This window comes from Heptranchias perlo, chromosome 2 (assembly GCF_035084215.1).
Source record: "Heptranchias perlo isolate sHepPer1 chromosome 2, sHepPer1.hap1, whole genome shotgun sequence".
NCBI classification, from domain to species: domain Eukaryota; kingdom Metazoa; phylum Chordata; class Chondrichthyes; order Hexanchiformes; family Hexanchidae; genus Heptranchias; species Heptranchias perlo.
Genome location: NC_090326.1, coordinates 43,456,084 through 43,472,685, shown reverse-complemented (window position 1 = coordinate 43,472,685; position 16,602 = coordinate 43,456,084). Strand labels below are relative to the sequence as shown.

At 40.8% G+C, this 16,602-nt stretch overlaps 1 protein-coding gene across 1 annotated transcript in view; it reads left to right on the top strand.

The window, feature by feature from the left end:
• The window catches only part of prlh2 (prolactin releasing hormone 2), a 140,819-nt gene extending 124,539 nt beyond the window's left edge, over positions 1-16,280 (top strand). Inside the window, exons 4-5 of the mRNA XM_067997620.1 lie at positions 10,780-10,962; positions 15,446-16,280. Coding sequence (XP_067853721.1) covers positions 10,780-10,962; positions 15,446-15,636 — 374 coding nt within the window. The 3' untranslated portion in view covers positions 15,637-16,280. The remainder of the gene's footprint in view (positions 1-10,779; positions 10,963-15,445) is intronic.
• The last annotated feature ends 322 nt before the right edge of the window (positions 16,281-16,602 follow it).

The window sequence follows — 16,602 nt, the reverse complement described above, 5'->3', positions numbered from 1 at the left end:
CATTTAACTCTTAAAGATATAAAACCCTTTTGATTTGGAATAAAAATAGAAAACAGTCAGCGTACCAGGTCGACGACATTTCATAATTGATTTGGACATCGATTGCAATCGGTTCTAACAGATTATTGCATCGTAGAATTATTAGTTGTAATAAATATGGATTTTTATTGTGGACGCAGTCATTTTTTGGTACACTGCCCTGTCACATTGGGCAACGGGAGATCGTGATCTCTTGGTCATGGTGTCAATGTCATGGTGTAAATGTTACAGAAATCGACGGCTTGATATTGATAATTGTAAACAATTTTACAACACCAAGTTATAGTCCAGCAATTTTATTTTAAATTCACAAGCTTTCGGAGGCTTCCTCCTTCGTCAGGTGAACGATGTGAAAAAATCGTTCACCTGACGAAGGAGGAAGCCTCCGAAAGCTTGTGAATTTAAAATAAAATTGCTGGACTATAACTTGGTGTTGTAAAATTGTTTACAATTGTCAACCCCAGTCCATCACCGGCATCTCCACATCATTGATATTGATAGCAACAGCACTTGTAAAAGGTTCTCAACGCTCCGCAGTAGCTGCAGTGTAACCACCCGATGCAGAGTGGACTTTTTAAACTTAAATATAGATGTAACTCAGACAGCCTCTCTACTGACCTGGGAGGTCTAATGACAGGACAGAGTTGACTGCCCCATCAGTTTTCTACTCCCGAATCTCCCCGGCAGTGGGAGGCGGTGAGAAAGCCCCATGCGTTAGTAAACATGACAGAAATCTTGCTTTCCCCACTAACCACCAACGAGCAGTAAAAGCCATAACTCCTTCCGTCTCTCAAAAATGCACCTGACACTGCAGTGAATCGTACGATGTGACTAAGGTAGAAAATAAACAGGAAAGTTGGAGCCTATTTGGTGGGAGGCTTCTATCAGCACACTTCCCCCCAGTTTGAAACCACATCAGTGTACAGGCAAAATCATCCAGTCCAGAGCAGCATTAGTCATTATTTCAATAACCAAAATCTTGTTTTGAGACCGAAGGCAAATCATCAGCGTAAGTTTTAATCCACTTAGGGACGGGCAATGAATGCTGGCTTTGCTAGCGACATCCCACGAACGAATAAAAACAAAACTAAGGTCCTTTAAAGGTCTGTTCTGGTCCGAGACCTATACTCTTCGATTAATAATGTTGAACAACACATCCTACTGAATGTTTATGATGACATTAAGTGGTTTTTCCATGTTAGTTTACTTGCTGTTGCTCTATTTTGGGCTTTTTGTGGAGCATTTTACAGTTTTGAGATAATTCGAGCGTGGAGGTAACTTTCATTGGTACTTTTCTCTCCCATTGAAAACAACGGTAAATTGCACAGCTCAGAGCTGCCCTATCAAGGGCCACTGAAACTAATTGTTAGTTGGTAGGATAACTTTACTGGGGTCAGTTGCCAGAAAAAAACATCAGTTAATATAGCTGCGTCTCATTAGATACCAAATGCTTAATATTTTAAACAACTTGATTTCAATAAAATATTTTTTCCAAAACTAGGAGAAAGAAAAATCTATCGGACTAAGTAAAAAGCCATGCAGGTTTGTTTGGTGCCTTGATACGTTCTGCTCAAATTGCTTCAAGAGACTATTGCATTCATGGGCTAAACTTCTGGCAAACAACACAGTGATAGGCGCTGGACACAGTTGAAATATTTTAAGTAGGATGAACAATGTTCTTTTAATTAAAGTCTTGATGAAATATTTGCAATGAAATAAAGGCCCAAAATTTGCCCCGTTTGATGGATTTTTTCCTGACCCCCTCAGTTGAAATTTTTTGCACTGCAAATTGCTGGAAGTGGGAGCTGATAACAACGAGGTCAGTGGGGCATCTGGGACCTCGGTGAACGATGGGACCATCAGTCTATCTCTTTAACTAATGAGATTTAAGGATAGAGAAAGAAACAGAGGAAGGATACAGAAGGAAACATAGAATCATAGAAAGTTACAGCACACAAGGAGGCCATTTGGCCCATCGTGTCCATGCTGGCCAAAAAACATCTATCCAGCTTAATCCCACTTTCCAGCACTTGGTCCCTAGCCCTGTAGGTTATGACATTTCAAGTGCACATCCATTTACTTTTTAAAATGAGGGTTTCTGCCTCTACCACCCTTTCAGGCAGTGAGTTCCAGACCCCTACCACCCTCTGGGTGAAAAAAATTCTCCTCAGCTCCCCTCTAATCCTTCTACCAATCACTTTAAATCTATGCCCCCTGGTCACTGACCCCTCTGCTAAGGGAAATAGGTCCTTCCTTTCCACCCTATCTAGTTTTGTCATAATTTTATATACCTCAATTAAATCTCCCCTCAGCCTCCTTTGTTCCAAAGAAAGCAACCCCAACCTATCCAATCTTTTCTCATAGCTAAAATTCTCCAGCCCTGGCAACATCCTCGTAAATCTCCTCTGTACCCTCTCTAGTGCAATCACATCTTTTCTGTAAGGTGGTGACCAGAACTGTACGCAGTACTCAAGCTGTGGCCTAACCAATGTTTTATACAGTTCTAGCATAACCTCCCTGCTCTTATATTCTGTGCTTCGGCTAATAAAGGAAAGTATCCCATATGCCTTTTTAACCACCTTGTCTACCTGTTCTGTTATCTTCAGGGATTTGTGGACATGCACTCCAAGGTCCCTTTGTTCCTCTACAACTCTCAGTATCCTTCCATTTATTGTGTACTCCCTTGCCTTGTTTCCCTCCCCAAATGCATTACCTCACACTTCTCTGGATTGAATTCCATTTGCCACTTTTCTGCCCACTTGACCAGTCCATTGATATCTTCTTGCAGTCTACAGCTTTCCTCCTATCAGCCACACGACTAATTTTTGTATCATCTGCAAACTTCTTGATCAAGTCTCCCCACATTCAAGTCCAAATCATTAACATATACCGCAAAAAGCAAGGGATTTAGTACTGAGCCTTGCGGGACCCCACTGGAAACAGCCTTCCATTCGCCAAAACACCCATCAACCATTACCCTTTGCTTCCTGCCACTGAGCCAATTTTAAATTCAACTTGCCACTTTCCCTTGGATCTCATGGGCCTTTACTTTTTTGACCAGTCTACCATGTGGGTCCTTGTCAAAAGCCTTGCTAAAATCCATGTACACTACATCAAACACATTAACCCTCCTTGTTACCTACTCAAAAAATTCAATCAAGTTAGTCAGACACGACCTTCCCTTAACAAATCCATGCTGACTGTCCTTGATTAACCTGTGCCTTTCTAAATGACAATTCATGCTGTCCCTCAGTATCGATTCCAATAATTTGCCTACCACCGAGGTTAGACTGACTGGCCTATAATTACTTAGTCTATCTCTCTCTCGCTTTTCAAACAACGGTACAACTTTATCAGTTCTCCAATCCACTGGCACCTGCCTGTAGCCAGGGAGGATTAGAAAATGATGGTCAGAGCCTCCAGTACTTCCTCTCTTGCTTCTCTTAGCAGCGTGGGATATATTTCATCTGTGCCTGGTGATTTATCTACTTTCAAAGATGCTAATCCCCTTAATACTTCCTCTCTCGTTATGTTTATCCCATCCAATATTTCACACTCCTCCTCCTTAACTACAATCTCTGCATTGTCCCCCTCTTTTGTGAAGCCAGACCCAAGGTATTCATTAAAAACCATACCACATCTTCCACCTCCACACATAGGTTACCTTTTTGGTCTGTAATAGGCCCTACTCTTTCCTTAGTTATCCTCTTGCTCATTATGTATTTATAAAACATTTTTGGGTTTTCCTTAATTTTACTTGCTAGTATTTTTTCATGCCCTCTCTTTGCTTTCCTGATTTCCTTTTTAACTTCACCCCTGCACTTTCTATACTCCTCTTAGCTTTCTGCAGTATTGAGCTCTTGGTGTCTGACATATGCTTCCTTTTTTCCCTTATCTTACCCTGTATGCTCCTTGTCATCCAGGGGGTCTCTATATTTGGCAGTCCCACCCTTTTTCTTTGTGGGAACGTGTTTACTCTAAACCCCTTGAATCTCCCCCTTGAATGCCTCCCACTGCTCTGACACTGATTTACCATCAAGTAACTGTTTCCAGTCCACTTTTGTTAAATCACTTCTCAGCTTAGTAAAATTGGCCTTTCCCCAATTTAGAACTTTTACTTCTGTTCTATCTCTGTCCTTTTCCATAATTACGCTAAATCTAACTGAATTACAAACACTACCACCAAAATCCTCTCCCACTGATACTCCTTCCACCTACCCAGCTTCATTTCCTAAAACTAAATATAGAATTGCCCCCCCTCTTGTTGGGCTTGCTACATACTGGCTTAAAATGTTCTCCTGAATGCAATTTAAAAATTTTGCGCCCTCCATACCTTTTGCACTGTTTGTATCCCAGTTAATATTAGGGTAGTTGAAATATCTCTAAGAACAATTTACAACTTGCAGGAATGAGACTCCACAGTTTCAATTGTTCCCTTCCTGGGCCTCCAAGGGTGAGTGGCATTGCAGGAACATAAATCCCATTATTAAAAGGGTCTTTAAGTCATTAAGTACCAACCCTAACTTTCTGCAGTGAGTTTAATTCATTTTAACAGTGCAAATGCAGCAATTTCTTGAAACTCACAGAGAAGTTGAGGGAGAGCTGCTGTTTTTGCGAGGCTAACAGCTGAGTGGTGCAAATCATCCAGCAATTTGTGGTGATTTGCAACTCATGGGGTATCTCTTCTTCACCACAAATATCTGCGTTATTTACACACTAATAATGGCATGCGCATTAAACTCACCGTCATTTTGCCTGCCCATAGTGTTCAGTTGATTGGGTAATTTAGCTTTGACCACCAAAGGACGTTCAAGTAGTTTTCTCCTCATCCTCTTATATCCTAATTGTTTTCATGGTAGCTGTAGAGAAAGTGAACAATGAGATGCGATTCCATTCTTACATTAGTTCCCTGAATAGAGAAGCACATTTCAATGAGAAATGCCTTTCACCTCTTTGAATCCAGACTGCCGGGATGAAAGTCTCCTCTCTTTGATGGGTTGTAAGGGTCCTATAGAAAATAAGTTTTGGGCAGTTTCGGCCCAAATTCTAATGGGAGTATGTCCAGAGTACAAAATTACCCAAAATTTGGCAATTTTGCTCAGAGATCCTGTCAGAATTGCTGTGTTGCAAATGGAAAACGTCTCACTGGTGCATTTGAGGTGTAATTCTGAAGCAGGATTTACACATGCTATGCAGGCAGAGTAGGGGAAGCTGCACCTGACCCTTTAATACATGATGTTGATGCTGGATACCCAAAGTGAGAAAGTATTCCATTCCTGGCACACATCTGTTGCCTCAGTGAGCACAAAAAATAACCAAAATATATGAAAAAAGAAATATATTTCAATGGTCCTTTCCGCTGTGAACATTTCTCAAACTAAGCTGGAAAATTTGAAATTCCTAAAAATCAGAACAATAAGTAAAGTGATTCATTTTGATGCAGAAAACTGTTAACACAGTTGTTTATTTCAGGAGCCTTCCTGCATAGTTCTAAATAAAAATAATACAATAAACAGAACAAGAGTAAGAGCCAAATTTTAAACTCAGCTGGCAAAGGTTTGGTAGAGTTTCCGCTAGATTATCCTGGCTTTTTCAGCGCAATCTGGCTGGATCAGCACAAAAGATCGAGGAATTTCGATGTATGCTGGGCATAAATTACGTTCAGCGTAATTCAATTTTCCGCGATCTTTTGCGTTGGTTCAAAAATCATCGTGCTGAAGCTGGCCCTGCCCACAAAACTGGCCATGCCCCCTGAACGAAATAACGACAATGGTAAGTTTCTGCCAATTGCGCCCGCCTGCGGCAATTCGAGGAGGGTCTTCAAATCAAGCTTGTTTTCTTAGGCCCACAGGCACTAGGAGGCATGCTTTAAACATTTTTAAATATTAAAAAATATTTAATTTACTAAGAAACTGACTAGTGTACTGCAATGAAAGTAGTTAATGGTTCAGTATAGTTTTTTTTAAGTCATTTTCAGTGATTTAAAATAGGTTACTCACATGTGGAGGATTGGACACTCTTATTAAAAATGCTTATTGTTTGTGATAAACCCATTTTCAGCTGTATTAATAAAACTGCACCAGGTTACCACTTTTAAATACATGAACATTTTTTATTGTGCTTAATAAAGGAAGATGTTATGTTTCTGATTACGTTAATGCATTTTAGCGGAAACTCGGAATGAAACCCAGCCAGCGCAATTTTCAGACGCAATTTGCGCCCAATTGCTGACTGCGCCCGAAGCAGAAGCTCTACCCCAATGTGTTCAGTTCTCTGCACTTTGGCCCAAATAAAATGGGACGGCATGTAAGTCATCCCCCAGATAGTTAATACTGTACAATCATGTATCACTTCATTGGGAAGTAAATCCTCATTCAACAGTAGACATTTATTGCTATACTGGTCCCTCACTATGGCACTCTGATATGGGAGGTCTGATATACCATGATCTCTAATGAGCTTATGGCCCCACTTCTTTATTGGTTTCTTCAGGAAGGGAATGGCCCCATGTTAATAAAGTAGCCATAGCGTAGAGTTAGAGGAAATATTACGAATAAAAATTTACGTGTCGACTTACGTCTTGTCCTATGTTTATTATAAAAGGTATTTTGGCAACCGAAGTGAAATGTACTAGCCGTTGTACACTGTTTAACTCTTGAATACTGTGCTGAAAATACAAATTATTTATTAAAAGCCTAAAATATCTAAAGCGCCAGGTCTGCAGATCAATCCCTTTTTACTATAGTAAATTTTTTGTATGATGCATCCAGAGAGCGTCTGAGGGTGAAACTCTCTCTTTTGAAAGTACTTTCTACTCATCCCCTCTCTTGGCTTTCCCTGTGGCATACACCATCCATGAACAAGAGCGCAGGCTGTTATTCTGCTCCCAATATATTCTGAATTTGGCCAATGGTAGATGAACGAGTGTGGCTCATCGATACGCGAGCTCTCTGGAAAAACCTTGGCTCATGTTCAGCACCTTTCACTAGGTCTAATGTACGTAGAATAAAGATAAAGCTCTGTATTCAGAACCTCTCTGGCCACAGGGGATGTGCCAGAGGATTGGAGAACTGTTAATGTAGTACCATTATTCAAGAAGGGGAGTAGGGAAAAACCAGGGAACTACAGGCCAGTGAGCCTAACATCAGTGGTAGGAAAATTATTGGAAAAAATTCTGAAGGACAAAATTAGTCTCCACTTGGAGAAGCAAGGATTAATCAGGGATAGTCAACATGGCTTTGTCAAGGGAAGATCATGTCTGACTAATTTGATTGAATTTTTTGAGGGGGTGACTAGGCGTGTGGATGAGGGTAACGCAGTGGATGTGGTATACATGGATTTCAGTAAGGCCTTCGATAAAGTCCCCCACAGGAGACTGGTCAAGAAGGTACAAGCCCATGGAATCCAGGGTGCCTTGGCACTTTGGATACAAAACTGGCTTAGTGGCAGAAGGCAGAGGGTGATGGTCGAAGGTTGTTTTTGTGACTGGAAGCCTGTGGCCAGTGGAGTACCACAGGGATCGGTGCTGGGTCCCTTGCTGTTTGTGGTCTACATTAATGACTTGGATATGAATGTAAAAGGTATGATCAGTAAGTTCGCTGATGATACAAAAATTGGTAGGGTGGTAAATAGCGAGGAGGATAGCCTCAGTCTGCAGGACGATATAGATAGGTTGGTCAGATGGGCGGAACAGTGGCAAATGGAATTTAACCCGGAAAAGTGCGAGGTGATGCACTTTGGAGGGACTAACAAGGCAATGGAATACACAATGAATGGGAGGACCCTAGGCAAGACAGAGGGTCAGAGGGATCTTGGTGTGCAAGTTCACAGATCCCTGAAGGCGGCGGAACAGGTAGATAAGGTGGTAAAGAAGGCATATGGGATACTTGCCTTTATTAGCCGAGGCATAGAATATAAGAGCAAGGAGGTTATGATGGAGCTGTATAAAACACTGGTTAGGCCACAGCTGGAGTACTGTGTGCAGTTCTGGTCGCCACACTACAGGAAGGATGTGATCGCTTTGGAGAGGGTGCAGAGGAGATTCACCAGGATGTTACCAGGGCTGGAGCGCTTCAGCTATGAAGAGAGACTGGGAAGATTGGGTTTGTTTTCCTTGGAGCAGAGGAGGCTGAGGGGGGACATGATTGAGGTGTACAAAATTATGAGGGGCACAGATAGGATGGATACTAAGGAGCTTTTTCCCTTAGTTGAGGGTTCTATAACAAGGGGACATAGATTCAAGGTAAAAGGCGGGAGGTTTAGAGGGGATTTGAGAAAGAACTTTTTCACCCAGAGGGTGGTTGGAGTCTGGAACTCACTGCCTGAAAGGGTTGTGGAGGCAGGAACCCTCACAACATTCAAGAAGCATTTGGATGAGCACTTGAAATGCCATAGCATACAAGGCTACGGACCAAATGCTGGAATATGGGATTAGAGTAGACAGGGCTTGATGGCCGGCGCGGACACGATGGGTCGAAGGGCCTCTATCCGTGCCGTATAACTCTATGACTCTATGTATTTGGCTTCCCTGTTCCCCTAGAGAAAGGATATTACAGTAAATTTTCAGGGTTTTGATATTCCAATGGACAGGAATGTCATAACGTTAATTTGCAATATTCACTTTTAACTGGCTTCCGTAGGTAAGGAACTCCATTGAAACCTTTTTAAAATATATATTTTTTCTCACCAGGCCCACACTGCACTGCTAGAACAAATGCTCCTTTGTTCACTCTAAGCCAGTGATACTTACCATTTCATGTACCAGGGAAAAAATAATTAAGATAACCCAGTTGCCACCAAAAGGACAAAATAGCCCTCACAGGGTTAATAACAATTTTCAGCAGCTACTAAAGAAAGCAGAAAGGATTTGCATTTATATAGTGTCTTTCACATCCACAGGCATCCCAAAGCACTTCACAGCCAACTAAGTACTTTTGAACTGCAGTCACTGTTGTTATGTAGGCAAACACGGCAGCTAATTTGCACACAGCAGGCTTCCACAAGCAGCAATGCAAGAGATCACCAGATAATTTGTTTTTAGTGGTGTTGGTTGAGGGATAATGTTGGTCAAGACACTAGGAGAACTCTCCTGCTCTTCTTTGAATAGTGCCATGGGATCTTTTAAGTCCAATTGAGCAGGCAAATGGGGCTCTGGTTTAACGTCTCATCTAATGCATGTTTCTAAATCTATAATGCACACGCAGAGCAAAATCCCAACCTATAATGCCTATTTGGAAAGCTATCCCATCATAACCTCAAAAATATAATGTGGAAATCAAAAAACATTAATATTGCAGAGATTGGTTGTTTAAACTTTTAATGAGGCTCTTTGTACATTCCATGTGGTGCCTCCAATATATCAGCCCCTTTACACTGAGAATTTATTATTACTGAACTGATTACTTTTGTAACATTTAGTCACAATAAGTTCAAAATCAACTTTAGCAAACTGTTTTAAATCATAACTGCTATAATTTAGGATGGTTCAAATTCAATTATTCTGCATTTTACATGTTGACTGGTTTGTTTAAATATAAACATACTGATTATCAATGTTATTGAGATATAATAGCCAGATTTTCCTTTGCTTTGTGCCCCAGGTCTGCCTACGACCAAAGGACAAATTAGATGTACTTCTAGGGGTTTCTCTGGTGGGGAAGGAGAAGGGGGAAAGCAGAGCACTTCTGTTTGGAACAGGCAGAAAGAAGCATTCAAATACCCTGCTGGTGAGGTGGGATTGACATCTGCACTCCTCTCGCCTCAAGTTTCCACCTGGCAATGGCCCAAATGCAGCAGTGTCTGCTGAAATGGGCCTTGGAGATTGTACCCAGCCCCTTCAGATTAGAGGATCTGAGAAGAGGCTGACAGTTGTGCATCCAAGCAGGTAAGTATTCCATTTCCCTGGGTCCCGCATGGAGAATCACAAGGCTTGAGGTCCTTTGGCTCCTGTTTTTGGACAACAGCCAAAAGACCCCAAAACTGGTAGCCATTACCATTGCTGAAGTATTGAGGGGCCTGCAGTAGGAGTAGATTTCCTTCCTCTGCTTTAGGGTGCATGCCCTTTCCAAGGGGCATTTCTGCAGCAGGGCAATATCAAGGCCATGGTAATTACTTCAGTTCACAAATAGGTACCTTTGAGTGGTTTGCAGCTCGAGTGTGCTATGCACAATGTGCTTAGGAAGAGGGAACAGAGGAAAAATTGGCCCCGTCTCGTTATTTTACTGTTTTTAAAGAGGCAGGGCCTTCAATGCTGGAGAGGGACGACAGCTGGTCTGGCCATAAATCATTTTCATCACAATAAAATCAAACATAACTCACATGACATTTTAACACTGCAGCAGAGAGTGTCCCAATGAAATCAAACCATTGGGGTGTAAATCAGACTTGGACGGTACCACAAAGCAGGTGATAGCAGCAGCCCGCCTCAGACTCCGCCTGTTTTTAGATAAGAATATTGAGTGGAGTGCAAAACAGGCTGCCGATCCGATTCCACACGATTCTAGATAAGAATATTGAGGGGAGCGCAAAACAGGCTGCCGATCTGATTTTACTTACCAACCAAGATGATCTTATACCCCATTAAATTGCAGTGGTGGTTTTAGCAAACACATCTCAGTGAAGACGCCTCTTTAAGCTATTTTCAGGATATATGTATCTGCAATGACTGTTAAAGCTAAACTACTTTTAATAAAAGGGGACTTTTTTTTTAATGTTTTCTGAAATGTTCTATTATTTCCTCAGTTTGCTTACATCTTCACACAATGTTGACCAGCACCTTCTGTAGTCCTTGGTCTCTCATGAATCAGCAGCAAGGACAGCGGAAGAAAGTGAAGCTGGTGGCCATTTGCACTGCATTGCTGTTCGTGTCCATGATTGCCAACACTGCCCAGAGCAGAGGTTTGAGCCATCAAATCGACAATAGAAGTAAGCACCACTACTCCCAAATCTATTAAGGGACTACTCACTGGTTCTGAATGAATAACGGAGAAGGGAGGGTCCAAACGTTGGCATGGGGAGGAAGACGTGGTGGTCATGGTCCTCATCCTTCCCCCCTAAAAAATTTAATATCTGTAAAATATTAGGCTATGATATAGGGAAATACATATTTGAGCCTCAAAGCATATTTTTCTACCGTTATTTGACATTCTGCACACAACACTCTGAAAAGCTGTTCAATATTTATTTTGGATCATTTGTCATTCCTAAACCAACTAATGTGCCACATATTTGACACATTTAGGTATATTTGTATGGAGCTTGGTGGAATATTTCACAACACTATGTAACAAATAAAATGATGTGTTACATTTCCCTCTCAGGGTTCATTCAATTGGAACTGACAGGAAGTCGTTTCATTGACTGAAAGATTGCTAATGGGTTTCTTCTTCCACATAACAACGGACTCAGTTAGTACCAGTGCTGATCCGTATTAAGTTAACACACAGTAATTTGCGCAACATTTTTTCTACCTTTTTTTGACATTCTGCACACACCACTCTCTGAAAAGCTGTTTGATGTTTTCACTACCTCACTAATAAACCTTGACTGACTTTTGCCCTATGCTTCCCAGTATGGGAAGTTAGCTCAGCTAATGTTTGTTTAGACTAGATTTAGATATTCAGGAGCTGGAATTAGCTTGACATTGAACTCTATTTCTTCATAGTTAAAAACAGTTGCTGTCTCTCTCGGGTAAATGAGCCCACAGCTAATAATGCTTCCATTTTGCTTTCCAACTCCCCCATGACTAGGCTCCAATTGTTTTTTTTTGGCCTCTGGATTTGTTCTTAACATATTCAGGTCTCTGGAGAAATGACAAGTTTGATTCATTCGGATATAGTCTTCAATATCTACAATGGTCTGATCTTATCAATGGATAAACCGAAGTCCCACAATAGTTTCCTTGGAACTATGAAAAGTCATGTCAAGGTCGAAGGTGTATAATGTGGGATGTAATGTTAGATAAGTTACATCTAACATTACATCCTCTATTAAGGGGATATTTAATGGAGATGTTCAAAATTATGAGGGGTTTTGATAGAGTTGATAGGGAGAAACTGTTTCCATTGACAGGAGGGTCGGTAACCAGAGGACATAGATTTAAGATAATTCCCAAAAAATCCAGGGGGGAAATGAGGAGAATTTTTTTAACGCAGCGAGTTGTAATGATCTGGAATGCACTGCTTGAACGGATGGAGGAAGCAGATTCAATAGTAACTTTCAAAAGGAAATTGGATACATACTTGAAAAGGAGAAATTTGCAGGGTGATGGGGAATGAGCAGGGGAGTTGGACTAATTGCATAGCTCTTTCAAAGAGCCGGCACAGACACAATGGGCCTGTGCTGTATGATTCAATGATTCCATGATAAATATTCTAGGGTTTTGATTGATTTTCTTCTGTGGGGGTGGCAGGGATGTACTTTGCAGAACATTTACTCAGAAGATTAAATGGATACAGTCCATAATAGTGTTCCTGTTACTCTGTCCCAACAATGAAGGAAGGGTTGCTCTGTGCTCTCGGTGTTCCAAAATTGTAAACTCATTCTTTAAAAATGGGTTTACGCATAGCTCACAGAGGGATCTTTCCTCCAACATGCCTAAACCCCAACCTCAGGAGCTCTCCTATTACATTAGTGTGAATTATTTTTCAACATTTCACATCAACTATCCTTATTTAGTACCAGTTAGTGCTGAATTATGGGCAGCTTAGCAATGTAAGATCAGGCTGAGAGCATCCAAATTCATTTCAAAGAGAATGTTTATTGCCAGCAGACAGAAGAAACTTACATAGAATTACAAAGAATGTACAGCACAGAAACAAGCCATTCGGCCCAACAGGTCCATGCCAGTGTTTATGCTCCACATGAGCCTCCTCCCTCCCTTCTTCATCTAACCCCATCAAAATATCCTTCTATTCCTTTCTCCCTCATGTGTTTATCTAGCTTCCCCTTAAATGCATCTATGCTATTTGCCTCAACTACACCTTGTGGTAGTGAGTTCCACATTCCAACCACTCTTTGGGTAAAGAAATTTTTCCTGAATTCACCATTGGATTTATTAGTGACTATCTTATATTTATGGCCCTTTGTTCTGGTTTCCCCTGCAAGTGAAAACATCTTCTCCATGTTTACACTAACAGGCCCTTTCATAATCTTAAAGGCCTCTATCAGATCACCCCTCAGCCTTCTCTTTTCTAAAGAAGAGCTGCAGCCTCTTCAACCTTACCTGGTAAGTATATCCTCTCAGTTCTAGTATCATCCTTGTGAATCTTTTTTGCACTTTTTCCAGTGTCTCTATATCCTTTTTATAATATGGAGACCAGAACTGTGTACAGTACTCCAAGTGTGGTCTAACTAAGGTTCTAAACAAGTTTAACACAACTTCTCTGCTTTTCAATTTTATCCCTCTAGAAAGGAACCCCAGTGCCTGGTTTGCTTTTTTTATGGCCTTATTAACCTCCATCACTACTTTTAATGATTTGTGTATCTGTACCCCTAGATCCATTTAGACTCTAATTATCCAAGCAGTATGTGGCCTCCTTATTCTTCCTACCAAAATGCACCACCTCATATTTATCTATATTGAAATTCATTTGCCAATTACACACCCATTCTGCAAGTTTATTAATGTCACAGTCCTCCTCAGTATTAACTTATTTAATTAACTTGGACTAGATTTGAACCTTGGTCCTAGAGGTGAAATATCAGTGTGCTGACCAATTATGCCAACCAGTTCTACCATTAGGAACACAGGAAGATAGGAACAGGGGTCGGCCATTTAGCCACACAAGCCTGTTCCTCCATTCAATGAAATCATGGCTGATCTATGACCTAACTCCATATCCTTAGCCCCATATCCCTTATTGCCTTTAATTAACAATAATCTATCAATCTCAGATTTAAAATTAACAATTGACCTAGCATCAACTGCATTTTGCAGAAGAGAGTTCCAAACTTCTACCACCCTTTGCATGTAGAAGTATTTCTTAACTTCACTCCTGAAAGTCCTGGCTCTAATTTTTAGGCTATGTCCCCTAGTTCTAGACTCCCCAACCAGTGGAAGTAGTTTCTCTCTATCCACCCTATCAGTTCCCCTTAATATCTTGAAAACTTCGACCAAATTACCCCTTAATCTTCTAAATTCCAGGGAATACAACCCTAGTTTGTGTAATCTCTCCTCGTAATTTAACCCTTGGAGTCCAGGTATCATTTTAGTAAATCTACGCTGCACTCCCTCCAAGGCCAATATATCATTCCTAAGGTGCGGTGCCCAGAACTGAACACACTAGTCCAGGTGTGGTCTAACCAGGGCTTTGTATAGCTGTAGCATAACTTCTACCCCCTTGTATTCTAGTCCTCTAGATATAAAGGCCAGTATTCCATTAGCCTTTTTGATTATTTTCTGTACCTGTTCATGACATTTTAATGATCTATGTACATGGACCACCTAAGTCTCTTTGGGCCTCCACTGTTTCGAGCTATTCACCATTTAGAAAGTACTCTGATCTATCCTTTTAAGGTCCAAAGTGGGTGACCTAACACTTGCCTACATTGAAATCCATTTGCCACAGTTTTGCCCATTCACTTAATCTATTAATATCTCTCTGTAATTTTATGCTTCCTTCTACATTGCTTACGATGCTGCCTATCTTTGTGTTGTCGATAGTAGCCATGATGTGGAGATGCCGGTGAAGGACTGGGGTGGACAAATGTAAGGAATCTTACAACACCAGGTTATAGGAGAAAGCCTCCGAAAGCTTGTAATTTTCAAATAAAACTGTTGGACTATAACCTGGTGTTGTAAGATTCCTTACATTTATCTTAGTGTCATCGGCAGACTTGGATATGTGGCTCTCTATCCCGTCGTCTAAGTCGTTAATAAATACAGTGAATAGTTGAGGCCCCAACACAGATCCCTGTGGGACACCACTAATCACATCCTGCCAATTTGAGTACCTGCCCATTATCCCTACTCTCTGTCTCCTACTGCTCAGCTAATTTCCTAACCAGGTCAATAATTTGCCCTCAATTCCATGAGCTTTGACTTTAGCTAACAGTCTCTTATGAGGGGCTTCATCAAATGCCTTCTGGAAGTCCATATAAATAACATCCATAGACATTCCCCTGTCCACTGCTTTAGTTACCTTTTCAAAAAATCCAATTAGGTTTGTCAGGCATGACCTAACCTTTACAAATCCATGCTGGCTATTGTGTGTTTATTACTTAGTAAAACCATGAACAGCCATCAATCCTAGGCTATATGCTCAAGTCATTCTACTTGGCCCAGAAAAACACCAAACACTTCACAAAGAGCTCTGTAAAATGAAAACAACTGTCTTAAAACTGTTTCACTTTGTGTTTTTTAAAATTACATACTACATTCTTTAACCAATTTTGTGTAAATTTACAGATTCCGACATCGACCCATTCTGGTATGTGGGTCGTGGGGTGAGACCGATTGGCCGATTCGGGAAGAGGCAGATGAAGAGTAGTGACAATCTGAGACCAACTGTGAATAATCTGGAGTTGATCCTGAATGCCTTGAGAGAACAGAATGCATTCAACTCCAATCAGCAGCAGGGAGGAGAAGACACTTACTGACAACCTCTGCCACCAGGGACACATCTGGAAAACAACGGCAGAATTCCCTCCCTACCTCACTCTTTGTATTTATCCACTTGACTATGACACAATGCGCTTCTCAGCTTAGTCGGTAACCTGCGAAGCAGGTCTTTAGCACAGACCACATTAACCTTGTAACTACCACTGACACTCATTCCATGTGTTAACATAATTGCATCCCAGTACTTTTAACGTGTACTACTTTGATCCAAAAACCATTCATATTTCTTCAAATATCCGCATACAATTTTTAATGCATTTGTAACAAATGTGAATCTCTAAAGTTTAATGAACAGCTTTAAATAAAGAGTAAATCCCACAGAAGAGTTGTCAGTAAGAGGGTTAGTTGCGTCCTTTCAATTTGTTTTAATATATTGAAATATGACCAATAATTTATCTTTAAGGGATGATATCAATCACATAGAAACATTTTAACCATTCACCTATACTATGAGCATGCAGGTTTGATGACATTACATAAATAGTGCAATGTTATGAGTCCTTTAAAAATGAGTGAAGTGCAGTTTACATTGCTAATGCTAATCACTATCAAATACTCCACATTTGCCATTTGTTGTATCATGTTGACAATTAAGTATATTACCTTGTAACTAAGCACTGTTGAGCCGACTTAAAGTGATACTTTCCTTAAAAAAATGGTGTTTGACTAACTTTTTTGATTGGATAAAGAAAGCTGTGTGCTATTCTTGACACAATTACATTACACAGAAGTGACACCATGATGCATCTTAATCAAAAGCAAAATACTGTGGATGCTGGAAATCTGAAATAAAAACAGAAAATGCTGGCAATACTCAGCAAGTCATGCAGCATCTGTGGCGAAAGAAACAGAGTTAACGTTTCAGGTCGATGACCTCTCGTCAGAATTGGAAGAAGTTAAAGGTTTTACAGTTTTAAGCAGGTACGGAGCCAGGCAAAAGGGGT